This window comes from Podarcis gaigeae (assembly GCF_964106915.1).
Source record: "Podarcis gaigeae genome assembly, chromosome: 5".
Lineage (NCBI taxonomy): Eukaryota > Metazoa > Chordata > Lepidosauria > Squamata > Lacertidae > Podarcis > Podarcis gaigeae.
The window spans coordinates 94,595,312-94,621,346 of NC_139681.1; the positions used below are offsets into that span (position 1 = coordinate 94,595,312).

At 40.3% G+C, this 26,035-nt stretch overlaps 2 protein-coding genes and 1 long non-coding RNA gene across 5 annotated transcripts in view; 1 reads left to right on the top strand and 2 right to left on the bottom strand.

Annotated features, from left to right (window-relative positions):
- The window catches only part of LOC310844912 (cytochrome P450 2J4-like), a 289,677-nt gene that overhangs the window by 60,934 nt on the left and 202,708 nt on the right, over window positions 1-26,035 (bottom strand). The gene's annotated exons all lie outside the window — the stretch shown is intronic.
- Window positions 1,913-14,139, top strand: LOC310844934 (cytochrome P450 2J5-like). 3 transcript variants are annotated; one of them, XM_083739733.1, is made up of 9 exons: window positions 1,913-2,183; window positions 5,187-5,256; window positions 6,647-6,796; window positions 7,156-7,316; window positions 9,455-9,631; window positions 11,007-11,148; window positions 12,147-12,334; window positions 12,859-13,000; window positions 13,669-14,139. In XM_083739733.1, the coding sequence occupies exons 1-9, from the start codon at window positions 2,010-2,012 to the stop codon at window positions 13,857-13,859; spliced, it is 1,395 nt and encodes a 464-aa protein (XP_083595859.1). In that variant the 5' UTR covers window positions 1,913-2,009; the 3' UTR covers window positions 13,860-14,139. The 3 variants fall into 3 exon arrangements, with proteins under 3 accessions (XP_083595859.1, XP_083595860.1, XP_083595861.1); XM_083739734.1 differs by lacking the exon at window positions 1,913-2,183 and adding an exon at window positions 4,514-4,558; XM_083739735.1 differs by lacking the exon at window positions 1,913-2,183 and adding an exon at window positions 4,571-5,105.
- LOC310845147 lies at window positions 15,721-17,946 on the bottom strand. The gene is made up of 2 exons (XR_014564513.1): window positions 17,247-17,946; window positions 15,721-16,560 (listed from the first exon to the last, which is right to left on the bottom strand). It is a non-coding gene; the product is annotated as an uncharacterized lncRNA (long non-coding RNA).

The following is a 26,035-nucleotide window of genomic DNA, read 5'->3' on the forward strand; positions in this document are numbered from 1 at the left end:
CGAGACCAGGGAGAAGAGATGGTGGTAGAAGATTGGGGAAGTTTAAAGTTTGTATATAGAAATATTGTAAAATTAATGAGTGTTTGAAAATTGTTGGAATGAAACTTTATGGCTTTAGCAGAAATGTTATAAGGAGTTAAGTATAAATAAGTACTTTAGTATTAATGGAAAACAAGTTTAAAAATATGTTAAGATATTCATAATGATAAAAATAGAGAAAGATGGAAAGGAATTGCTGAAACAAGTAACAGAAGTGGAATACAAAAAGGGAGGTGAGAGGAGGTCGATGAAATAAGGGAATGAAAGATAGAGTAATGAAATGGCATGCTATATGTTTTTAAATTGTTGTTTTGTTTTGTCCAGTTTAGTGTTAAGGTTGTGTTTTGTATTGTTTTTTGTATTGTTTTTTCTTTTGTTCTTTTTTCTTGTCTGCTCTATTTTGTCTTTTTCTCCTGCCTTTTCTTTTCTTTTTTCTTTTCTTGTAAGTTTGAAAAGTAATAAAGATTTTTTTAAAAAAAATCGCATCAGTGGCCAACAGTCAATTAGCCCCCCCCCAACTTTGGAGTGTCCTGGCAGCCCCCACCGCAACACGTGCTCTCCATGAAGGAGAACACGCTTTGTTTGACAGTGGAACAGACTCCCTTGGGAGGTTGTGGACTCTCCTTCCTTGGAGGTTTCTAAGCAGAGGTTGGGTGGCCATCTGTCATGGATGCTGTAGTTGACATTCCTGCATTACAGGGGATTGGACTGGGTGGCCCTTGGGTCCCTTCCAATTCTAAGATTCTATGATTCTATAATATTATGGAGACTCTTGACTTCCCTAGTTCAGACTGCTTTTCAGTTTTCAGTCTGTTGGGCCCTACTGAGGCCTTGCAGTCTGTTTCTCCACATAAAGGGGATGGAGTCAGGCAGAGATGGCACACCTGGTTTTGCCACTTGAGGCATAACGAATCGAGCTGCCCCACCCTGCCGCCACTTTACCACCTGCAGTGCCAGCATTGGTCAGATTTCCAGCGACATCTTGACAAAATCTCGTGAGATCTCACCAGAAATCAGCACCGATGCTGCCGCCACTTCACCAGTGATTGAGGCAGCAGGGTGGGCAGGGGGACACTGCCTTGCCTCTGGGACTTCCAACAACCAAGATGGTGTCACCACTCTGCCTCATTGGTGGGCCAGGCCTGGAGCCACGTTTAAGGGCCAAGCCATCTTGTGAAGCAGAGTATAAATTATTAATAAACAAGTAGATAAACAAATACTGGAAAGCAGGATCAGTGCCCCTGGATGACCATGGAAATTGTAGTATGACACAACAGAGAGATGGGGTAGTACTGTGCTGAGGCAGCCGCTGTTCTAACCAAGTTCACTATGCGAGTCTAACAATATGCTTCTTAACAAAATAAAAAAAATCCTTCCTGTAGCACCTTAGAAACCAACTAAGTTTGTTATTAGTATGAGCTTTCGTGCACACTTAGTAGTATGCTTCTTAGTAGCTGCTGCCTGGTGGTGGGGCTGAGCTCCCTGAGGGAAATTCAAGGGTGGATTTGCAGCCCCCCCCTGAAATTTACATCTGTGAGTTGGAATATAGTTTATAACGTTGAATGCAAAGACCTCATATATACTTTATAGAAACATCATATATACTTTATAAACATAATAAAAATTTCAGAATATTCCTGCACAAATTTGGCCCCGTGATAGACCACAGTTGGCTGATGACAGCCTTTCATGTTATTCTCTTCCCTTCAATTATTACAGTTCCACATACTATAATTAACCATACTGGTGGTGCAATAAAAATAAATGGTTCACATTGAATTAATCCCTGGAAGGCTTAATTCCAAAACTATTATTATATGGTCTCAGACCATTAGCCTTATTGTCCTGTATAAAAGGGTGTTGCAAGTATATGTCTATGTAAATTAAAAGCCAACAGAGAAGGAGCATCCTACACAGCCAGAAGTGCTAGACGGAGACAAGTGACAGAGTGAGAGAGAGAAGGCAGGAAAATGTTGGGCATACGATTATTTTTGATTGCTCTGCTGGTGGGTCTTTTGATTCTGTACTTCCTGAAACAGCTCTGGTGGTCACGCAGACACTTCCCTCCAGGGCCCCTTCCACTTCCTGCCATTGGAAGCATGTGGCGGACTGCGATCAGGCTCTATCAAGAGACATTCACTAAGGTATTTCTTTCTAAATAATTGGCTGAGAAGGAGAATTCATGAAGCGAAGCATGAATTATTTTCTTCTCGTGGTAATTGTGGTTAACTATGGTCTTTGTGAAATCTTCTGGCATGAATTGTACATGGGAAATCAGTATGTGATATCTAGGAGACTAAGGGTGCAGTCTTCCAGGACATGGCGGATGTTCAAAGGAAGTTAGTTTAAGCACTCATGTTATTTTCACACCAACCCTGTGGTTGGGCTGAGAGCTAGAGACTAGCCCAAGGTCACTCAGTGAGCTCTGGGGCAGAATTGTGCTTTCTACCTGCTTCTCCCCAATCCCAGTCCAGCACTCTGCCCATTGGAAAGTCATCAAAGAAAAGCATCTCGCCAGGGCATCTCGCCAAGGTTACTCAGTGAGCTCTGGGGCAGAATTGTGCTTTCTACCTGCTTCTCCCCAGTCCCAGTCCAGCACTCTGCCCATTGGAAAGTCATCAAAGAAAAGCATCTCGCCAGGGCTGGGTACTCTAACGAATTTAATCTGAAAGGAATTTTGAAAGTGTCTGGCACACTCAAGAACTGACTTCTTGTTAGCATCTTTGAGTTACAGAAAGACCTCTGAAGTGTCTTCAGAGGCCAGTGCACTCTCACACACTTGTGGGTAGATTCAGGGACAGAAAATCTGATAGCTTAGTTCAGACTGGAGAATAAATAGGCTTCTTCTTTTTTCAGCTGCCCAGATAAAAAGTGAAATGCGCAAATACCGGTACTTTAAAATCCGATTCACAGTATGAATGACCAATGCCAAATGGGCAAACCCCCTCTTGCTCAAAAAATTTAAAGGTACAGGAAAGGTTAGCTATGTAGGCATGCTAGGATTGAAACATGAGGTTGTACAATGAGAGTGGCTCAGAAAACTCAGAAGAGGGAAGAAAAAAGCTAAGCAATTTATCGGCAGCGAGAGATCAGTGTGTTTGTTTCAGCTCAGAAGCATATCCAGTGGAGCTACAACAATGTGTTCCTAGCCTCCAGCTAGGAGGCATATAAGCTCATAATCACATGTGCTGATGCATTTATCTGTTTCAAAATGTTGCTGCACCAGCATTACTCAAGCAGCTGCTGGCAGTTGGCTCCAAAGGGAGATGGACTACCAGTTAGTGATGTTACCAGGCACACCCATTAGAAACCTACCACACAGCTGGCTGAAACATCAAATGTGTTACCAAAGTAGGCGGCATAAAACAAAGAGCAAAGGCATCTCTGGGTGCTGCCCCATCTGTTTGCAACATCACTTTATCCGTGATAAAATATACCCTAGATGCTGCTATGCCATCAAACCAAGTCTTCATACTTCTCCTTTCAGCAGATCCTCTGGCACAGCTCACCATCTCTTCTTAATGAATATATTCACACTGTATGTTGTTGTTCCCTCCCCTCAGTTAGTACTTCCCCACCCTCCCTGAATTCTAGAAACCCGAGGTCCCTTTTAGGCATGTATGCAGGTAGCTGATTACCTGTGCACAGACCTTTTTTGTGAGAGGGGGGGGCAGGAGATGCAAGTTTTCTGATATATCAGACTTGCACAAAACAGTATGCTAAAAAGCAGTGTGTCTCTCGCTTGGCCCCACCAGTAGCCCACCCTCCTTCAGTTCTGGAAACCTGAGGTCCATTGTGGGCATGTGCACATGGATTTGTTCACCTGTGTGACCACAGACAGTTTTCTTTTCTTTTCTGAGATAGTTTTCTGATATACCAGGCTTGTACAAAACAGTGGTTTGAAGGGGGAAATGTGGGGAAATGGCCAGCAGCCCACTGAGGAATGTCTTGTTAGCAAAAGTAGGGGAGTGTGATGATTAGGGATGGAGGGGAAATTCAAATTATTTAAAGAGCAGCCAGACAACTTCATGACTTACTAGCAGTCCAGGTATACAGGTGGTGATAGGAGTGGCTGGATGGATCAGGCAAAAGTGGGGCTAGTGGGGCCAGGCAAAAAGAGGAGTGGCTGTCTATGTTGCCTCCAGATTTGAAGCACTTAGGTGTGGCTGCCTTGTTCTCAAACAATCTCTGGAAGCCCTGGGTGAAGGGATGAGGTCAAACAGACTGAAGCTGAATTGAGAAGTTGGAGGTGATACTCCATGCCAAGTGAGACAATGCTCATATTCCAAGTTAGATTTCAAGCCCGGGCACATCTGAAGTGAATTGATTACTGGTATATCCCTTCATTTTGCTGTGTCTTTTAATGTTATGGGAGCAACTACATTCTTTGCTAGCAGCTCCAACTGGAACAACTTGTAATTTGCTGTAACCCTGAACGTTGCTGCAATCATTCTTCCTTCTGGTCTTATTTTCATTTCCATTGGATGAGATGGCACGACATCCAGAACTGGGATCATCAGTGTGTTGTTGTTGTTGTTGTTGTTGTTGTTGTTGTTGTTGTTGTTGTTATAACTAATAGGAGTGTGCCAGATTTAGATTGGGATCACAGTTTGATTTGATTTGATTTCCACTTCCCAATCTACTATTTGCCCACTTGTGCAAATTAAACAAATACAAATCGTTGCCATATATTTTGACCTTTGCGGCAAATCTGCTTTAGAAAGGTATGATCTGAATTTGTTAAAAACAACCACCACCAAACATGAATTTTCCCACCGTTTCATCTTATTCTGCCTTCCAGTTAAAAACACCCAGCCCACATTAACAGACTAGCTGGTTAGCAGACCCAATAAGGATATGAAAACTTGGGGCAGTTGTCCATGGAAGAGCCTTTGCTTTTTGAATAAAGCCATGCAGAAACTGACAGTAACCTTGCAAGAGTATGATGGAACAGGCCTACAAGCATGCATGGATATGCACTGTATCAAAAATCAGATTACCATTATGTATCCTACTTTGGTGCCATGAATAAAGAGAACTGGATATAACCAGAAGACACAGACTAGGTGAGAGAACCTGAAGTTCACAAATTAACCTGAAAGAACTGTGTGACTAAGGTCTCTCCTCTCTTTTGATCCAAATGGCAGCGGACAAAACAAAATGGAAACACGGAGCGACCTGTGATGCCTTTCATTAGAGCTGTAGCAAATGAAAAGGGTAAGTTGTTCCAAGGAAGAAGGGTTCTTTTTCTACTGGTCTTCTCTCCAGAGACATCTTAAGAGAGCAGCTCCCAAGTGTTAAAATGTAACACCTGAGCCTTTCCAGTGTTCTGTTGAAGGTTGTAAGAGGTTTAATTGCAAGGTATAAGTAGTAGTCATCATACCTGTTAAATATTAAAAGTAATTATTTGGGGTTCATTTGTAAAGGGCATGACCCAAATACAAAAGTGGGTCATGACCTACAAGTTGGGAAATGCTTCCTTAAGCCAGTCCTGTGATAGAATCCCTAACAACTGAAGGGTTGTTTGTTTGTTTATATTCCACCCATAATCAGAAGATCTCAGGGCAGGTAACAATCAGCTACACTATCAATTAAACAACAAAAATAATAACACCCAGCCCAAAATCGTGAACATTTCTCAGCTGAATATTAGTTACCAAAAGCCTTCACAAAAAGCCATGTTTTCTACTGGCATCTGAGTGAGAGCAACACAAAAGGGAGTTGAATTTCATGGGCTAGGGAGCTGAGGATCTCGAGCGCCAACACACAGAAAGCCCACCCATGCCTTATTTCCAAAGGTATCGTACCTTTGGGTGGAATGCTGAGGATGGCTCCCCAGGAGGTCTTAATTCAAGGGCAGGACTATACAGAGAAAGGTCTCTAGATTATTCAATGCTTTCTAGATTATTCGTAACACCTGGCTTTTGGATCAGATATGTTTCGGTAGCTGATGCAATTCTTTCACAACAGATGTAACATGGCTCTGACTAGTTTATTATAATTTATATAATTTATTATAATTTATAAAAAATATTAATATAGTGACTCATAGCCAAGCTGCCTATTTCACTAGCTGCAATTTCCAAGCAGATCTCACTGCAATGATCCAAACAGGAGGTTATCAGAGCATGCATTTCTGTGGCTAGTCTTGTTTGAGGAACATCTATAGCTGCCAAACAAACCAGGGCTGGGGGAAGACACTGTGCCCCCTGAGATCCTTGGGTTTCCAGTGACGAGACAAGGTCCAATAGTTACTTTCGTAACTTGCAAGTCAAGTGCAGCTAGGGTGAGAATCCTGCAAGTGACGCCACAGTCACCACCAGATGCATGCTTTCCAAATTATAATTTCAAAATGAAAGCCAGGTGAATCCTCACAGGTGAATGTTACAGCCTTGGTGGTAGACATTGGCAGCAGAAACCAAGTGTTCAAAGGTGCAGCTGAGTACTGTATCTACTTTGTTTAGAACAGCTAGTCCTTATGCCATAAACATAATAGTCTCCACAAATGACAGAGAGTTTTGGGTCTTTATATTCCGTGAATAACCGGTAGTTGGCTTGAATATAGTATCTCTAAGAGGCATTTCATACAATACTTTTAATGGTTCAGATCTTGTATTTTCCAATGAACGCATCTGGAAGCAACAGAGACAAATTGGGCAGTCTGTTATGAAGAAACTGGCGATGAGGAAGCAAGGGTTGGAGCACTATATAAAAGAGGAGGCTCATCAGCTTGTGGGTACCTTTTCCCTTGTAAAAGGTATGTGATACTACTAGATCATTTTATTTGTTCATATGAGTATTTATATTAACACCACCAAAAGTGTCAGGGCAGTGTACAGCAATATAAAACCATTAAAAGCACCATTAAAATGACTAGCATGATTATAATAATCATAAAAATGATTATGCTGGCAGATATCTTAGTCTCCAGGTTTTGCTTTGTTTCCTTTGCAATCGATGCATATTTTGGAGCAGAATTTGATGCATTTTAGTTGCTTTTTAATATGTTAAGAAAATTGCTTCTTTAGTCCCACTATGAAATTTTACTCTTAGTATTATCGTGAGAACAGGATTGATGTCTTCACTTCATATAGCTGCAAAAATCTTCACTTTCAGGGCAGCCATTTGACCCTTTGTTACCCATCACTAATTCAGTGTGCAATGTGGTATGCGCTATGTCTTTTGGTCATCGGTATTGTGCTGAAGATGAAAATTTCCAGAAGCTCACTGAAGCTATTGATCTTGCCTTAAAATGTGGAGGTAGCTTCATTTATGCTGTAAGTAGACTTTTTCTTTCCAGCTGAGTCACACAGGTGTCCCCAGAGCCCTAGCCTCCTGCTAGCATTCAGAGAGACACTGTGGTTGGTCACAGATGAAGGGAACCTGACCTGAAATGCCCCTTCAGCCTTGGGGCAAACACTATTCATCAGTCCAACCCATTTCACAGAGATATTATGAAAAAAGTGGAGAGCCATACACTAGGTTCTTTCAAGGAAAGATGGGGTTAATTTTAACTAATGATCATTCTTAGGCTACGTACGCATTCCATTTTCTCCTTCATGGATCACTGCCTTGCCATGGTGAAGCGGCTTGAAAAACTCAAAGAAGCTATGAGCTATGCCGTGCAGGGCCACCCAAGATGGACAGGTCATAGTGGAAAGTTTTGACCAAACGTGATCCACCTGTAGTAGGAACCGGCAAGCCACTCCAGTATCCCTGCCAAGAAAACTCAATGGACAAAGACAACAGGCATATAAAAGTTATGACGCTGAAAGATGAGCCCCTCAGGTTGGAAGGCGTCCAACATGCTACTGAGGAAGAGCAGAGAACAAGTAGAAGTAGATTCAGAGCTGATGAAGCAGCTGGGCCAAAGCCGAAAGGCCGCTCAGTTGCAGATATGCATGGAAGCGAAAGGAAAATCCAATGCTGTAAAGAAAAATATTGCATAGGAACCTGGAATGTAAGAACCATGAACCTTGGTAAGCTGGATGTAGTCAAAAATGAAATGGCAAGAATAAATATTGATTAATAAATATTTTAATATAAATATTTTAAATACATATTTAATATTTAACATTTAATAAATATTGAATAGTGCTCACTGGAAGGACAGATCCTGAATCTGAGGCTCCAATACTTCACCTCATGAGAAGAGAAGACTCCCTGGAAAATGTTGAGAAAGATTGAGGGCACAAGGAGAAGGGGACAACAGAGGACAAAATGGTTGGACAGTGTTCTTGAAGCTACCAGCATGAGTTTGACCAAACTGTGGGAGGCAGTGGAAGACAGGAGTGCCTGGCGTGCTTTGGTCCATGGGGTCATGAAGAGTTGGATACGACTAAACGACTAAACAACAGCAACACAAACTCTGCATCTGAAGCCCGCATTCCCAGCATGCTTGCACTCCTGTCTTGGCGACGTCTACACTGGCTTGGTCATGTACGTAGATGGCAGAATCCCCAGGGACGTGCTCTGTGAGGAGCTGGCTTCAGGCACCAGGCCATCTGGCAGACCAACTCTGTACTACAAAGATATCTGCAAACATCAGACATGAAGGCTAGCAACATCACTCTCACACACACCCTTTGTAGGAATCCCTTGCAGATGACCACAGTGCTTGGAGACCGTCCGGTCATGTATCCACAGCGGTGACCAGAGGAGGAATGACTGATGGGAGGAGCTCAGAGACAAGAAATGCCATAGTGCACCCAAAGACCTCTCCTGTCTCTAGTGCAGAGGAGACATCCCCAAAAGTAATGTCATCCTCTTCCATCTGCTAAACCAAGTTTATTGCTTTGCAATACTGCAGGTGAACTTCTGGGAAAGTGGTAAAAGGAGAAGGATAACATCACATTCTGCAATGTGTTCCTCACCCAGAGATTAGGAAATGGACAGTACTCCATTGACTCTCTTCCCTTGGAGGTGGAAGATGGGCAGGAAGATTGCTGGTAGGGAGGGAAGCTGTGATACCTTCCATATTAGGTAGCCCCACATCCTCATAATCCTGAATTAATCCAGAGTAAATGGATTAGGTTCTCTGTATGTTCGTTAGACAGCCATAAAGATATTATGGGTTAGTGCTGGTACTGCCCAAATGCAATGGGAATCCTGTAGAATAAAATCCTGCTCTTATATATTATTAATAAATATAATTTGCATGTTTTGGGAATGCCACAAATATCAGTGTTCCCACAACTACTATTGTACCAGAAATATGGGAGAGGGTGATGTGTTCCAATGTCAAATTTTCATTTACAACTTCTACTAGAGTAAACTAGTGGATATGGGAATCAGAAAAAGGTGTTTCACTCACTGAGCTCCAAGATACCAGGCGTCCAAAAGAAGTTGGGTTATGGAACATGTTATTGGGCTTCTTCATGGTAATTACTGGATTTTGTTTTTATATTCTTCAAAGCTCCGTGAAATGTTCCCTTGGGTACTGAAGCATCTTCCAGGGCCACACAAGAAGGCTCTGTCCTCTAGGGAGTTTGTGCTTTTATTTGCAAAGGAGGAGATGAAGAAGCATAAAGAACATCACCTCCTACGTGAGCCACAGGATTTCACTGATTTCTATCTACTTCAAATGGAGAAAGTAAGTATCTGTTTTGTATGTGAACAATTCCCTGCAAGGATTGTAAGGCAACCACCAGGATTTTCTGGGTTGCTGATAATATTTGCATTCAGTCCCCCCTCAATGGCACTTCCCAGAGATTGTTAGCTAGTAAAGTGGATTACAAACCCCACATGCACTGAAAATAATGGGGAAAGAAATATTTTCGTATGTTTGATGGCAAATATGCTTGAATGGTCAAGGGCATTCAGATACATTCTTTGTGTAATTATGCTATTTAAATGACTCAAGATTAGTCTCCTTTCCAAATTAAAACATGTTCTGAGATTGCAGAAAAGATAATGTTTTTTATTCACCCTGATTATGTGAATTTATTTCTTACAATTTTGACTTTCCCTTTAGGGATGGGAGTGAAATTTGATTCCGTTTGCATAAAAGCATGGCTTGGTTTACGCTTGGTTTAAGCAACTGAAATGCAGCCTACTTCAAAATCAACACTTCTCTGAATCTTACAGTGCAGTTCTTCAGCAAAATAATGTGTACAAAAATGCATATACTAGGATAGTGAACATATAAATGTATATATTAGTGTGTGTGGGGGGGAAATGTCAGAAAAGTGCACATTAGGCAAAATTACACTTATTTATTAAGAGAAATTAGCAGTAAGATGCTGATGGAATTTCATGTGAACTTTTTTAAAAAAAGAAATTTGCAAACTAGTAAGGAAATGTGGAGAACCAAACTTAAGGTTGAGAAAATGAGAAACAGTGGCAAATTTAACTATTATTTAACTCAAATTCCACTTAGAACTCCCACCAGTTCTAAAAAATTTAAAGGGAGGAAGGATCTTTAAGCAGAGCTCCATAGGTACAGGTTTCTGTGGGCTCAGTGGGAAAGTTGAGAAAGATGGATCCCAGAATCCACTTTATACGGTCCAGGGGGAACCAAATAAGAGAAAAGGCTTTGAGAATAAAACACTGATGTCTTAACCTTACAAGGAACTAATCTAAAACACAAGAAATTTCATTTTTCTTGCTTCCATTCTGTTCCATGGCTCTGCAAAAAGAAGGCCCTGTTTCCCATGCACATTGGGGGGGGGGTTGTGTGCATAAAGATCCACAGCAACCCAGATTTGATGTGCATGAATCTACTACACACTTACTTCCTCATAATCTCAAAATGTTTGGGAAGAATTGCTGCTTTACTGTCTGCTGTTTTAGAAGGATGCCCAAGATGTCCTTTTTTTAACCCACCCACCCCTTCAATGTCAGTGTAGGATTACTAATTAAGGTAGAGAACTGCATGCAAGGATTTCTTCATGCTCACCTGTCATGCTGGGATGGCCAGGATGCAATTTGTTACAAATAATCTTTTATCTTTCTATTGCCATCAACAGAGCCAGGGTGACCCCAACTCTGTCTATAATGCAGAGAACCTGGCCCAGTGTATACTTGACCTCTTTATAGCAGGGACAGAGACGACTGCTACTACTCTGCAGTGGGCACTGCTCCTCATGGCAACTCATCCAGATATCCAAGGTGAGTCCTGTGCGATTCCTTTCATTCAGCAATGTTTTGGTTAAGGGTGTGAGGCCTTATGAAATATGAAGAAAAATGACAAGATTCTATCTACTTTCAACCGTATGTATGGATAAACAGCTGAGTTAAGAATCTTAACAGTGAACCAACAGGCCAACAGGTACAAACAAGAGGGATAGCTCAGATTTCCTTTTTGCCAGGTCCCCTGCAATTTGCCCTGGTTCTGGAGTTTCCAGACTGAAATATATTTGGAGTCCTGCAATGATTTCATGCTCTTTATTGCAGCTTGTAAAACAGTGACCAAGTTTCCCCCCCCCAGACCTCAGGCTTTTATATACATTAATTACACAATGAGTCCTATCTGATTGACTGATTCTGCTTCCCTCCTGGAGCCTGATTGGTCTTCTCCTGCAGGCCAATCAGTTGTTGCATTCTAGGATCCTACCTGCCTATTGTTCTAGGATCCAAGCTTAGTACATAACACCGACAGACCTGCTCCTATGCCCATTGATTTGGGATAATGGGAAAAAAATTCTCTCCACTTTACTCAGGATAGTTTACTCTTCTATTTTCCTGACTCAAGCTCTCTCTCTCCCCCCCTTCAACCCCACACCCTGTAGCAGAATCTCCCTCTAGTTTCCAACTTCCATTTCTATTTCTGACTAAAGGAATTGTGAAAATGAGATGGTTCCAATTTCTCCAAGCTTTGGACTGTATGTAAACCACCCCCCCTGTTTTATCTATAGTCAGTTCTGTCCAAGTGGAATCCAACTACAGGGAACTGATGTCCATAGGAAAACAACCATATTTTGAAGCGTATTTCAGCACCACTGAGTTTCCTTTAAGATGGCTGGATTTTCCACTTCACCCCGTAGCTCAATTGCCTTTCAGGTTTCTTTAACGTAATTGTTAGAAGCAATACAAAAAAGAGAGAACGATTTCAGGCAATATTAGCAAAGCATCCAGAATAAAGCTTCCATTCCCACCATTTTCATCAGAGAAAGTCCACAAGGAGGTGGAAGGTGTTTTGGGTTCCTCTCGGTCAATCTGCTATCAAGATTGGAAGAAAATGCCATTCACCAATGCTGTGATTCACGAGATCCAACGCTTAAAATATGCCGCCTTATTCAAGATTATCAGGCAATGTGCAAAGGATGTGAACATCTTTGGATTTCTCATGCCCAGGGTAAGGAAAATTGTTACAGTTGTACTCCATATTCCATGAGTAAGGAGCAATGCAGAAGCTTCTGTGTAGAGCATAGACTGAAGGGCAAGCAATTCAATATCCCTTCCCCTGAAAAAGGTATTGCAGTGACCCAGGGTTAATATTCTTTTTAAAATAACTCCCCCCCTGCCCTGCCCCACATTCTTCAAAAGAAAAACTGCATGAACAGTGCCTTAACACCAAACTCTCTTCATTTGGTTCCACTGATGGCCATAGCATCTGTGCCAGATTCAAGAACGAGGATTTGAAACAGAACAGTGAATAATGTGTTTTCAGTTTATTCTTGCTGAAATATTTTCCATAGTGGTTTCACAACAGGACTCTTCTTCCCTAGCTTTTTGGCAATCTCCCGGAATATGCTTTTTATTACCATGCAGATGAAGCTTGGGTATATAAGAAGTGCACAAAGATTTGTCCTGGGACAGAGGGACAACCTGAATAGTGCTGGCCTGGATGCATTCTAAGTCAATTTTCATTCATTCCAGGGAGCTTTTATTAACCCAGATCTGAACTCTGCTGTTCTTGATAATAAGCTATGGAAGACCCCTGAAGAATTCAACCCAAATCATTTTTTGGACAAGGATGGGAATTTTGTGGCCAGGGGAGAATTTCTGCTATTTGGTTCAGGTAAATGTAGCAGTGATTTATTATTATTATTTTTATAGTTGCTGGGTTGTTTCAGAGAGGCAGATGCTTCTGTAAGGTTTTTATTTACAAAGAATACCGGTACATGATTATTTGCTGCTCATAGCATTGGGGTCATGCTGCTCATGATCGTTTGGCACTGAATTACTCTTATGAGTCTTTACTCATAGTGCTTTCAGGCCTCAAGTTTACCAGCTTATCAATATAGATTTGCTTTCACATTTCTATACATTAGGGGTTCGTTAGTTACTGGTGGATAGCTCAGTCTGTAGATCGTGAGATTCTTAATCTTAGGGTCATTTGTTTGGGCCACGTGTTGGGCAAAATATTCCTGCGTTGCATGAAGGTTGGATTAGACGACCCTCATGGTCCCTTCCAACTCTATGATTCTATGAGTTTGTGGGCCAAAGCAAGCCTCCCCCCCCCCATGGCAGCCCAAAGTTCAAAAAGGAGGTGTGGAGATAGCAGGAGTTATAACAACAAGGGGAGCTGCCAATGGAACACTTTGGGTAGTGGCAAAGGAGCTTCACCTCCCAACCTGTGTTCCCTACCCAGAGTCAAAACTAGTTGTTGTCTATGGTAGATGTACCTGGAGAATAAGGCTCCATAGGTAATATTCATTTCTTGCCTTTCCTTTCTTTCTTCCACAGTGGATTCTGTGTGCTTGGAGGAGCAGCTTGCAAGAATTGAGCTCTTCATTTTCTTCAGCAATTTGTTGAGGGCGTTCATCTTCCAGCTGCCAAGTGGTGTGAAAAAATCCAGTGAACAGCACAAAGTGGGACTGACAACCTATCCCCATTCTTATAAACTCGTTGCCATTCCTCGCAGCAGGGCATCATAAACTATCAACACAATTTGAGCAGTCTATTAATTACCATAAATTTCTCGGTTCTGCTCTGAGGTGGAACTTCTATCAAAAGTTGCATTAGACCTACGATATAATACATTGCTAAATCAATTTCTGTTGCCGAATACAGTTCTTTTTTGTTTGCTGTTCATACACAAGTACTCAGTACAGATTTCTTGTGATGTTTAAAACCAGATGTTTATCAGTTTGTGCTTTTCAAAGAACATAAGGAATGCTTATTTATTGAATAAAATTGCTGCTATGGTTTATTTTATCAGCTCGTAGGAGATTGCATATGCTCTCTTAGGTGATGAATTACATCCTAAAAGATATCAGTAGTAGAGTTTGCAGGCCAAAGCCCTGTGACCCCATTGTTGCAGTAGCAACAAATAACTGGACGGGAAAATAAGTATATATCGGGATCAAACAGGACACAACTTTGTTGATTATCGATGTGAATGGTTTGGCATCAGAATCGAGCACGTTGCCTCCAAAAGGGGTAGTAGTGACTATGCAGTAGTTCTTGTAGACCCCCTTTTTAAGGAATAGTCACACCATTACCTTTCTTGTCTAATGATGCATTAACCACACTCTCAGCCGCCCAGCCAACCCCTGTTGGCTAGCCAGAATAAGCCATGATGGGCAAGGGTCAACAGAGCATGGAGTTGGCTGAACTGCTTCAAGAGTCTTGACCACATCCTTGGGCCATTAAAGCTAAAACCATTTCCATGAAACTGGGTAATATGGTGCACTGCACAGTTCATCAGATCTGTCACAACAGCAACATTATGCCTGTTCTGCCCCCCACTAGGGTCAGCTATTAATCTGTGTATTAGTATTAGGTAGAAGGAATAACAACACTGCCCCTTTTAGAAAAGATAGTGCCTTTCCCCACTTTTTAAACCTCAAGGCAGGTTGAGAAATGTAGGCACAGCAATATTCTAGTTCCTATTGGGTTTGCCTCTCAGAGTGGTAAAATACCTCCCGTCTTCCTTTGTTTCAGTCTAGTGCAGGCATGTCCAAAGTCTGGCCTGGTGGCTTAATCCAGCCCGCTGGTCGGTTTAATCCAGCCCCTGTGGCAGTTAATTTCCTGGGGGGGGGGGTGTCGTAAAAGAAGGTCAACAACTTCAATCCTAAAAAAGTTCAAGAACTTTGGTGTAAAATCCCAAGAAAAATCTCTTCAATCCTAAAAAAGCTCAGCAACTTTGGTCAGCCCTCATGCATGTTCACTTTATCAAATCTGGCCCCCTTTGAAAAAAGTTTGGACACCCCTGGTCTACTGCTTGCATACCTAGAAAGACGGGTGAACTCATTTGTTCTTACATAACCCCATGAACTCCAAAGAGAACTTCATCCTATTGGAATATGATTAATATTTCTACAGTGGTGCCTCACAAGACGAAATTAATCCGTTCCGCGAGTCTCTTCGTCTTGCGGTTTTTTCGTCTTGCGAAGCACGGCTATTAGTGGCTTAGAGGCTATTAGCAGCTTAGCGGCTTAGCGGCTATTAACGGCTTAGCGGCTTACAGAAAAAGGAAAAAAATTCGCAAGAACTCGCAAGACATTTTGTCTTGTGAAGCAAGCCCATAGGGAAATTCGTCTTGCGGAACGACTCAAAAACCGGAAAACTCTTTCGTCTTGCGCGTTTTTCGTCTTGCGAGGCATTCGTCTTGCGAGGTACCACTGTATTTGTGCCTTGATTCTCTTCAATAAATCTATGAATGAGAGCTTTGTGGACTTTTGCTGAATACTATCCAGATCGAGAGAGAAGTCTCAGGATGGAATAATGGCGACCCAAGCTTACGTATCTCAAGTATGAAGAGTGCAGTTGTGCTCAATGTCCTGCTTGTGGGGGCCCCTAGACATCTGGTTGGTCTGATCCAGTGGGGTTCTTCTTCTCTTTCTATTTAGCTTTAGTTAGCATATGTGTCTGGGTGATGTGAGAGTGAAACCTACGTTTCGTTAATGCTCCAGTGTTGTAGCATCTTTCTTGCTCCGCTTCCAACTGATACATCTGAGGAGGTGTTAGTAGTCACAGCAATAGAATGACTTGTTCACACCCATTTTATCTATGTTCTAGATCTCCATGAGTAGAGAGATTATTATTAGTCCTCGCAACAGAATGGGCTGTAGACGCCTGTTTTATCTACGTTTTGGATCTCAGTGACTAGGATATTACATCTCTTTTCACCAAAATTGTCACTGTTGCCAGCTGAGGGAACTTAATAGTAGCCTGAACATTTTACCTTCTTCTTTGGTGACTAATGTCTCCCCTGCTCATTGTTTCTTGCTTAGAAAAACTTTCCTACAAAATTAAATTTCAATCTCTCTAGGGAGGAAAAATTATCATAGAATATGTATTATCCCCTACCTTCTGCTATATGATAAGTAGACATGGTTATTTAGCAAAGGCTAAATAAATAAATAAATGATATATATTTTAAAGCACAAAAATGGATTTTTCTTTGAATTGGATAAAAGTTCATGCTTATACAGAAACTGCAAAAGAAGCAAGGGCAGGGTGGGCATATGCCCTTACTTTACAGTCCTCTGAAGGGCTCTCCAAACCAAATCCAGTTAACAACAACAACAACAATAACTTATTATTTATACCCCGCCCATCTGGCTGGGTTTCCCCAGCCACTTTGAGGGCGGCTCCCAATAAAATATTAAAAACACAATAAAACATTAACAACTTCCCTAAACAGATAAAGATAACCTGAGGAACTGAGGGCAGGGAGCTGAAGTTGCTCATCAGCAACTAGCAGGTGACAGCAGACTAAATGGGCACACATGCCACAGAGTACAGATGCCTTCAGGAGAGTGAGATGTTTTGTATTTAAATTATTTCTAAATTTGCATTAATTTGAATCAAATTTCTCCTCCACAAATTTCTCCACAACAACCTTGCAAAATAGGTTATCATCATCATAAACTTTATTGCCCTAGCCAAAGGCCATGGCATCATTCACAAAGGGAACAAAAAGAAAAGCAATAAAAACCATAAAAACATCAGGCACTGCAGATACAATAAACCACGATCACGTCTCCTAAAAATTATTTGTTGCATACGATAGAATAGCAAGGGGTTCTCAGGTAGGATGTGCCAGCTTAAATATCCAAATCACCTTTGCAATTGACCGCTATTTTACAAAATAGGTTATGCTGAGAGTGTCTGCTCTAAAGTCACCCAGTGATCTTTCATGGTTGAGGGCTCATCCACACTTAGCTTTTGCCCTGTGCTTTCTAGACATGGGTCGGGGCTTTAAACTCTGCCAGTGGCACTTTCACCATGGAAACGCGCTCTTAAATGCTTCATCTGATCACTACACCAAACTGGTATTTTAGTCTAACTGGGCTGCCAGCTGGGCCTATTAGAACTCTTCAGGCCTTCTTCCTTCTCCTCCTGCACACTCCCAGTTCTGCATCTAAGCAGTTTACCCTGTCCCCACCTTTGGCATGCCCAAGATGAGTTTCCTACATGTTCAAGCCAAGATACAAATCTCAGTACCAAAGCTGCATTACCCCAAAGGCCTTGCTCATTCTTTCCCTTGTGCCACTGCAGCTTGAAGGAGTGTGCCTTTGGGGTGAATGTATGATGCTAAGAAGTTTATAATTTTCATTTATATACATCATATTTTGCCAAGTTTAAACATTTTCAATTTCGACTCCCTCCCCCTCTGCAGTTTCTTTCATTTATTTCGGTCCTTTCCTGCATGCACCAAATTGTCTTAACTTATTCTTTTATATGTCTATTCTAGTATATATCTCATATATATATTAAAAGCTGCAGGTTTTTAAAATAGTCCTGTCAATGTCTTGATCTCTTTACAGTTTGTTTATAAATATTCAATAAACAACTACCATTCCTTTCTAAAAAAAATGTTGTCTTGATTTCTTATTCATGATTTCTGTATGCGCCATTCTTTTCTGTTTCAAATTTTCTTTCATCGGGACCTCTTCATCCTTCTGCTTTGGGGCAAATAACATTCTTGCAACTGTAGTCGCATGCATAAATCAATTTCTATACTGCTTGGGTAGTTCTAATCCTATAATTCCCAAGAGAAAAGCCTCTTTTTGTTGTTGTTGTTTCTTTATGAATGTTAACTTAAACATCTTTTTGAATTAATTATACAGTCGTTCCTTGGTTCTCAAACACCTTGGTACTCGTACGTTTTGGCTCCTGAACACAAAAAAAAATGGAAGTAAGTGTTCTGGTTTTTGAACGTTTTTTTGGAAGCTGAACGTCCGATTTGGCTTCTGCTTGAGTGCAGGAAGCTCCTGCAGCCAATCGGAGGCCATGCCTTGATTTTTTTTTTATAAGATGTTTATTCAAGTTTTTCTTAATACAATATAAAAAACAAACAAAACGACATATAACTTTACAATGCCCATACTTTCTTCACTTCATTGGACTTCCTCGCGTCTCTCGTTCCTGCGTTCCAAGTTTATCAAACTTTGTCCAGCAATTTATCACCTTGTTTCAATTCTTATTCTATAACTTTCAGATATTATGTCCCAAATGTTAAATAAATTTACCCCAATCTTAAAAGCTTAATTTTAACATATTATTTAACCAAAGTTTAACTTTTCATATATTTTCACTTATCTTCATATTCCTTTCAACTAATTTAATGGTGCCATATTATTTATAATCTTGCATCTTTCTCAACACTCATACAATTTACAATATTTTTGTAGGTAGTCCTTAAATTTCTTCCAGTCCTCCTCTACCAGTTCTTCTCCCAGGTCTTGGATTCTGCCAGTCATCTCCGCTAGTTCCATATAGTCCATCAGTTGCATCTGCCATTCTTCCAGTGTGGGCAAATCTTGAGTTTTCCAGCATTTGGCGATGAGTATCCTTGCTGCTGTTGTAGCATACATAAAAAAAGGTCGATCCTTCTTTTGCACACTCTGGCCGACAATGCCTAAAAGAAAGGCCTCTGGTTTCTTAGGGAAGGTATACTTAAATACCTTTTTCAACTCATTATATATCATTTCCCAGAAAGCCTTGACTCTAGGGCAGGTCCACCAGGGGTGAAAGAATGTTCCTTCTGTTTCTTTACATTTCCAACATTTATTATCAGGCAAATGGTATATTTTTGCAAGCTTGACTGGGGTCATGTACCACCTATATATCATTTTCATAATATTTTCTTTCAAGGCATTACATGCCGTGAATTTCAGACTGGTGGTCCATAACTTTTCCCAGTCAGCAAACATAATATTGTACCCAATGTCCTGTGCCCACTTTATCATAGCCAATTTAACCGTTTCATCTTGTGTATTCCATTTTAACAGCAAATTATACATTCTCGAAAGTACCTTAGTCTTAGGTTCTAACAATTCCGTTTCCAACTTTGATTTTTCCACCTGGAATCCTATCTTTTTGTCCAACTTAAAAACTTCTTTGATCTGAGCATAATGTAGCCAATCTCGCACTTTGTCTTTTAGTTTCTCCATACTCTGCAACCTCCAATTATCTCCATCTTTTTCTAATATTTCCCAATATTTTGGCCATTTGGCCTCCATATTGAGTCTTTTCCGGGCCTTAGCTTCCATTGGTGATAACCACCTTGGGGTCTTGTTTTCCAGCAAGTCTTTATATTTTATCCAGACATTAAACACTGCTTTCCTGACAATATGGTTCTTGAAAGCCTTGTGACTTTTAAAGTTGTCATACCACAAATATGCATGCCATCCATAAGCATTGTTAAAACCTTCCAAATCCAAAACATCAGTGTTTTCAAGAAGCAGCCAATCTTTCAGCCAGCAAAAAGCTGCTGATTCGTAGTACAACTTTAAGTCTGGCAGGGCAAAGCCCCCTCTTTCTTTAGCGTCAGTTAATATCTTAAACTTAATTCTGGGCTTTTTGCCCTGCCAGACAAATTTAGAAATGTCTCTTTGCCACCTCCCAAAACACTCCATTTTATCCACAATCTGTAAAGTCTGGAACAAAAACAACATTTTTGGCAATACATTCATCTTTATAGCAGCAATTCGGCCCGACAAGGAAAGTTTCAATCTTGACCAAGCTTCTAAATCCCTTTTAATTTCTAACCAACACTTTTCATAGTTGTCCTTGAATAGGCTCAAGTTCTTAGCTGTTATGTTTACCCCTAGGTATCTTACTTTTTTAACCACGTTTAACTCTGTCTCTTTCGGAAACCTTTCTGATTCTAAAGGTGTCAATTTTCCCCCCAATACCTTAGTTTTCTGCTTGTTAAGTTTGAATCCCGCCACCCGACCAAACTCCTGAATCAATTGTAATACCCTTTTCGTACTAGATTCTGGCTCCTGTAAGGTCAAAACCAGGTCATCTGCAAACGCTTTGAGTTTATACTGTTTCGCTCCGACCTGAATTCCTTCCACCAACCGGTCCCCTCTAATCATGTTCAAGAGCACCTCCAGGACTGAAATGAATAACAAAGGAGAGATAGGGCAACCTTGTCGTGTTCCTTTTTCAATTTTAAACTCCTCTGTCACCACATTGTTTACTATCAATTTAGCTTTTTGTTCTGTATAGATTGCTTCTATACCATTTTCGAACCTCCGCCCCACTCCCATCCCTTCCAAGTTTTTCTTCATAAACTTCCAAGAAATATTATCAAAGGCCTTCTCCGCATCTATAAAAATTAACACTGCTTTAGTATTAATATTTGTTTGCAAAAGTTCCAAAATGTCAATAATGTTCCTTGTGTTAGCAAACAAATGTCTACCTGGGAGAAAGCCTACCTGGTCCTTGTGGATTACCTCATTTAAAACTTTTTTAAATCTACTTGCTAAAATATCTGCAAATATTTTATAATCCACATTCAGGTGGGAGATGGGGCGGTAGTTCTTAAGTTGTGTCTTTTCAGTTTCTAGTTTAGGTATCAATGTGATGAAAGCTTCTTTCCACGACTCCGGTGCCTTCTTCCCCTCCATAATTTCATTGCAAACCTCCATTAATGGATGTATCAAGTAGTCTTTCAATGTCTTATAATATTTGGAGGTAAGCCCATCTGGCCCTGGAGACTTGCCCAGTTGCATATTCTGAATGGCTTCTTCAATCTCTTGTTGTGTTATTTTATAATTCAGGATTGTTCTATTTTCCTGAGACAGCCTTGGTAAACCATTCTTTGTCAAAAATTGTTCTATCTCCACCTCGTTTTGCGGCCCTTGTGTATATAGTTGTTTGAAGTATCTCTGGAAACACTTTCTGATCTCCACTGGGTTCTGAATATTTCTTCCTTCAATCTCTAAATTTGTGACCGTGTTCAGTTTTTGTCTCTTTTTCAGCTGCCATGCTAACAGCTTTCCACATTTATTTGCCGATTCAAAAGATCTTTGTTTCATTAGCTTAACTTTCCATTCCACTTCCTGATTTATCAATTTAGAATATTGTGCTTGGTAAAGTTTAATTTCTCTTAAAATCTCCTTTGACTTCGGTCTCGATCTTAACTTCTTCTCACATTCTTTAATTTTCTCCAGGATCTTGTCTTTTTTCTCATTCTGTGCTCTTTTCTTTATGGTGTTCTGTTGTATCAGAAACCCCCTCATAACCACTTTACTTGCGTCCCAGACGGTTCTTTTTTCCACCGTAGTGTTCAAATTTATCTCAAAGTAGTCCTTCAAAGCTTTTTGGGCCTTTTTAATAATCTCCTGATCTCTGAACAAATTGTCATTCATCTTCCATCTGAAGGAGCCGGTTGGAGTTAGTCTCATATCCATCTTTACGGCATTATGGTCGGAGCAGGTCTTTGGGCAGATTTCCACTTTTCTTGTCTTAGGTGCCAGACCTCTAGTTATCCATATTTGGTCGATTCTTGTCCATGTCAGTTGAGCTTCAGAAAAGAATGTTCCTTCTCTTCCCAGGGGGTTCTTTGTTCTCCAAATGTCAATCAAGTCCATATTGTCAGTCAGTTCAAAAAATGTTTTAGGTAGTCTGCCATCTTTTGTCACATTTTGACTATGTGACTTATCCATGTTGGTCGATGCCACCCCATTCATGTCTCCCATCATGATGATGTTGTCATAGTTCAGATAGTCCAGCATTATCTCATGCAGCTTCTTATAAAATTCCGATTTCCCCTCATTTGGCGCATAGATTCCTAATATCAAAAACTTTTCTCCTTGGTTTTGTATCTCAATTGCCAAAATTCTTCCTTGCTCATCTTTAAATAAAAATTTTGGTGACGGGCTCTCTTTTGCATATATCACCACACCTCTTTTCTTGACTCGGTCCGAAGAAATAAATTCTTGGCCTAATCTTTTGTTTATTAACACTTTTCTGTGGAGCCTGGTCACATGTGTTTCTTGCAGGCAAATAATGTCCAATTGTTCTTTTTTCAATATGTGAAATATTCTTCTCCTTTTTTCCGGAGAGTTGGCGCCATTGATGTTCCAACTCAGAAGTTGCAGAGACATCCTGGACAAATCTGTTATTCCTCTAGTGGTGGTATCTTTTTCTCCTGGTCTTCTGACCCCGAAGGTGTAGGTGTAGGTGCAGGCGCTGGTCCAGACCCTGAAGATCTTTCAATCTCTTTCTGAAGGTCCTCTCCGTAGGCACTCAAAATTTTTTCTTTATCCTCGGCTGTTTTAATTTTCACCTTCTTCCCTCTGAAAGTAAAAGATAATCCTTGGGGAAATTCCCACCTAAAGACAATTGAGTTGCTCCTCAGCAGTCTTACTAACTCAGTGTAGGTGGATCTAAGGTCCAAAAGTTGTTTAGGGATATCTTTATAGATCTCTGCTCTTCTGTCCAAAATTTCAAGTGACTTTTCGTAATGTAGGCCTAATATTTTGTCTCTTTCCTCCTTAGATCTCAAGGTAATCAAACAGTCTCTGGGCCTGTCTTTCCTTGTCAGTTTTCCAAGTCTAAAAGCAGTCACAATTTTAAAGTCCTTATCTTCCTCCAAAGGCCAGAACTTGGAAAATTCTTTTGTTAGGAACTCAATTAAATTCCCTTGTTCAAGTTCTAATATTGACCTCAATCTTAAATTATTTTCCCGAGCCCGTAGTTCTATCATAGACAGATAGGCCTGCTGTTCTCCAATTTGCTTATGCAAAGGTTTTACCTCCTGCTTTAGTTCTTCAGCTTTCTGGTTGGCTTCCTCTGCCAATTTTCGGTTTTCTGCGGTGGCTTCAAATAATTTGCCAATTGATTGTGCATTCAAAGTGACTTGTTCAGTTAGTTTGTTAACACTGGCTGTATTTTGATCAATCTTAGCCGTTTGCTCATCCGCTTTTTTATCCAAAGCTTCCAATTTTTCAAAGATTTTATCTAGTACTGAGGTAGATCCTCCTGCTGCCATATCTTCCGGCAAAGGTTGCACAATTCCTTCTTCCCCTTCCAAAACAGCAGGGACAGATGATCTACGCGGCTGTGAAACTAAAGTCAAAGTTGTTTGTTTAGCTTTCGCTTTAGCCGCTCTTGTTCTCCCAGTGCCACTCATTCCAATTCTGTCTTCTAGTCAAGGTCAAACTGAGTGAGTTCCCATGGTAAACCACCAGCCCAGAGGGTAAACAGCCAAACAGGAGGAAAGGAAAGAGAAAGCAAAGTCACATACAATTGTAAATCCAAAGTCCTCTAGAGGGAGTTCGAATATATTTTGTTTGTTTTTTATAATAATATTTATTAAATTTTTGTTTAAACAATAAAACACATACATAATAACATAGTATTTTCCAATATCCACATTTCATTCTCATCTTTGGACTTCCTCACATCTCTTGTTCCTGCATTCTAAACTCATAAATTTTACTAGCAAATTATTAACTTGTTTCAATTCATATAATATATTTTTCCAATATTAATTCTCAAATTTTAGAATTTAAATCACTCTTTTGGGGACTTAATTATAACATACTATTTATCCAAAATTTGTCTTTTCTTTCAGTTACATTTAGATTTGTATTCCTTATAACTAATTTGTTGGGGCCATTCTATTGCTAATCTTACATCTTTCTTAACATTCATACAATTTACAATATTTTTGTAGGTAGTCCTTAAATTTCTTCCAGTCCTCCTCTACCAGTTCTTCTCCCAGGTCTTGGATTCTGCCAGTCATCTCCGCTAGTTCCATATAGTCCATCAGTTGCATCTGCCATTCTTCCAGTGTGGGCAAATCTTGAGTTTTCCAGCATTTGGCGATGAGTATCCTTGCTGCTGTTGTAGCATACATAAAAAAAGGTCGATCCTTCTTTTGCACACTCTGGCCGACAATGCCTAAAAGAAAGGCCTCTGGTTTCTTAGGGAAGGTATACTTAAATACCTTTTTCAACTCATTATATATCATTTCCCAGAAAGCCTTCACTCTAGGGCAAGTCCACCAGAGGTGAAAGAATGTTCCTTCAGCTTCTTTACACTTCCAACATTTATTGTCAGACACATGGTATATCTTTGCAAGCTTGACTGGAGTCATGTACCACCTATATATCATTTTCATAATGTTTTCTTTCAAGGCATTACATGCCGTAAATCTCAAACCTGTGGTCCATAACTTTTCCCAGTCAGCAAACATAATCTTGTACCCTATGTCCTGTGCCCATTTTATCATAGCTGATTTGACCGTTTCATCCTGTGTATTCCATTTTAGCAGCAAGTTATACATTCTTGAAAGTATCTTAGAGCTGGGTTCTAACAGTTCTGTTTCTAACTTTGATTTTTCCACCTGGAATCCTAACTTTTTATCTGACTTAAAAGCTTCTTTAATCTGAGCATAATGTAACCAATCTCGCACTTTCCCCTTTAGTTTCTCCAAACTCTGCAACCTCCAATTGTCTCCATCTTTTTCTATTATTTCCCAATATTTCGGCCATTTGGCCTCCATATTGAGTCTTTTCGGGGCCTTAGCCTCCATTGGTGATAACCACCTTGGGGTCTTATTTTCCTATAAGTCTTTATATTTTAACCAGACATTGAACACTGCTTTTCTGACAACATGGTTCTTGAAAGCCTTATGTATTTTAACCTTGTCATACCACAGATATGTGTGCCAACCAAAAGCATTGTTAAATCCTTCCAAATCCAAAACATCAGTGTTTTCAAGAAGTAGCCAATCTTTGAACCAGCAGAAAGCTGCTGATTCATAATACAACTTTAAGTCTGGCAGGGCAAAGCCCCCTCTTTCTTTAGCATCAGTTAGTATCTTAAACTTAATTCTGGGCTTTTTGCCCTGCCAGACAAATTTAGAGATATCTCTCTGCCACCTCCCAAAACACTCCATTTTATCCACAATCTGCAAAGTTTGAAACAAAAACAGCATTTTTGGCAATACATTCATCTTAATAGCAGCAATTCGGCCCGACAAGGAAAGTTTCAGTCTTGACCAAACATCTAGATCCCTTTTGATTTCAGACCAGCATTTTTCATAATTATCTTTGTATAAATTCATGTTCTTCGCTGTTATGTTTACCCCTAGGTATCTTACTTTTTTGACCACATTTAATTCTGTCTCTTTCTGAAACCTTTCTGATTCTAAAGAAGTCAAGTTTTTCCCCCAAAACCTTGGTTTTTTGCTTATTAAGTTTAAAACCCGCCACTCGACCAAACTCATAAATCAGTTGCAATACCCTTTTGGTACTAGGCTCTGGCTCCTGTAAAGTCAATACTAGGTCATCTGCAAATGCTTTAAGTTTATACTGTTTCGCTCCGACCTGAATACCTTCCACCAACCGGTCTCCTCTAATCATATTTAAGAGCACTTCCAGGACCGATATAAATAACAAAGGGGATATAGGACAACCTTGTCGTGTTCCTTTTTCGAGTTCGAATATATTTTGAGGGAAGAAGCCAAGTTGTTAAAATCAATTGTTCAAAAGTCCAATCTTTCAAAGTTCCAATACTTTTAAAACAAAGTCCAGATAGCCATTAATTTCCAGAGAACCTTCAGTTTTCCTGTAGTTGGCAGAGTTGGTCTTAAAAGCACAACAATGTTTCTATCAAGTGCCAGAAAAGATGATTCAATATAACAGTTCCAGTAACACTCAGCTGTAGCAAACCAAAATAACAAAGTGTCAAAGTTTGCAATCTGACAGCTCTGTTAAACAGGCAGACCGCCTGCCTGGGTCTCTCTGTAAAATTGTAATTCTGAAAGAAGAGGTGAAGCGCAGTCCATACTAAAGATTAAGTCACTTAAACAGTTAAATCTCCATAAAAACAGCTCCGGTAGATGCGCAGATTGGTT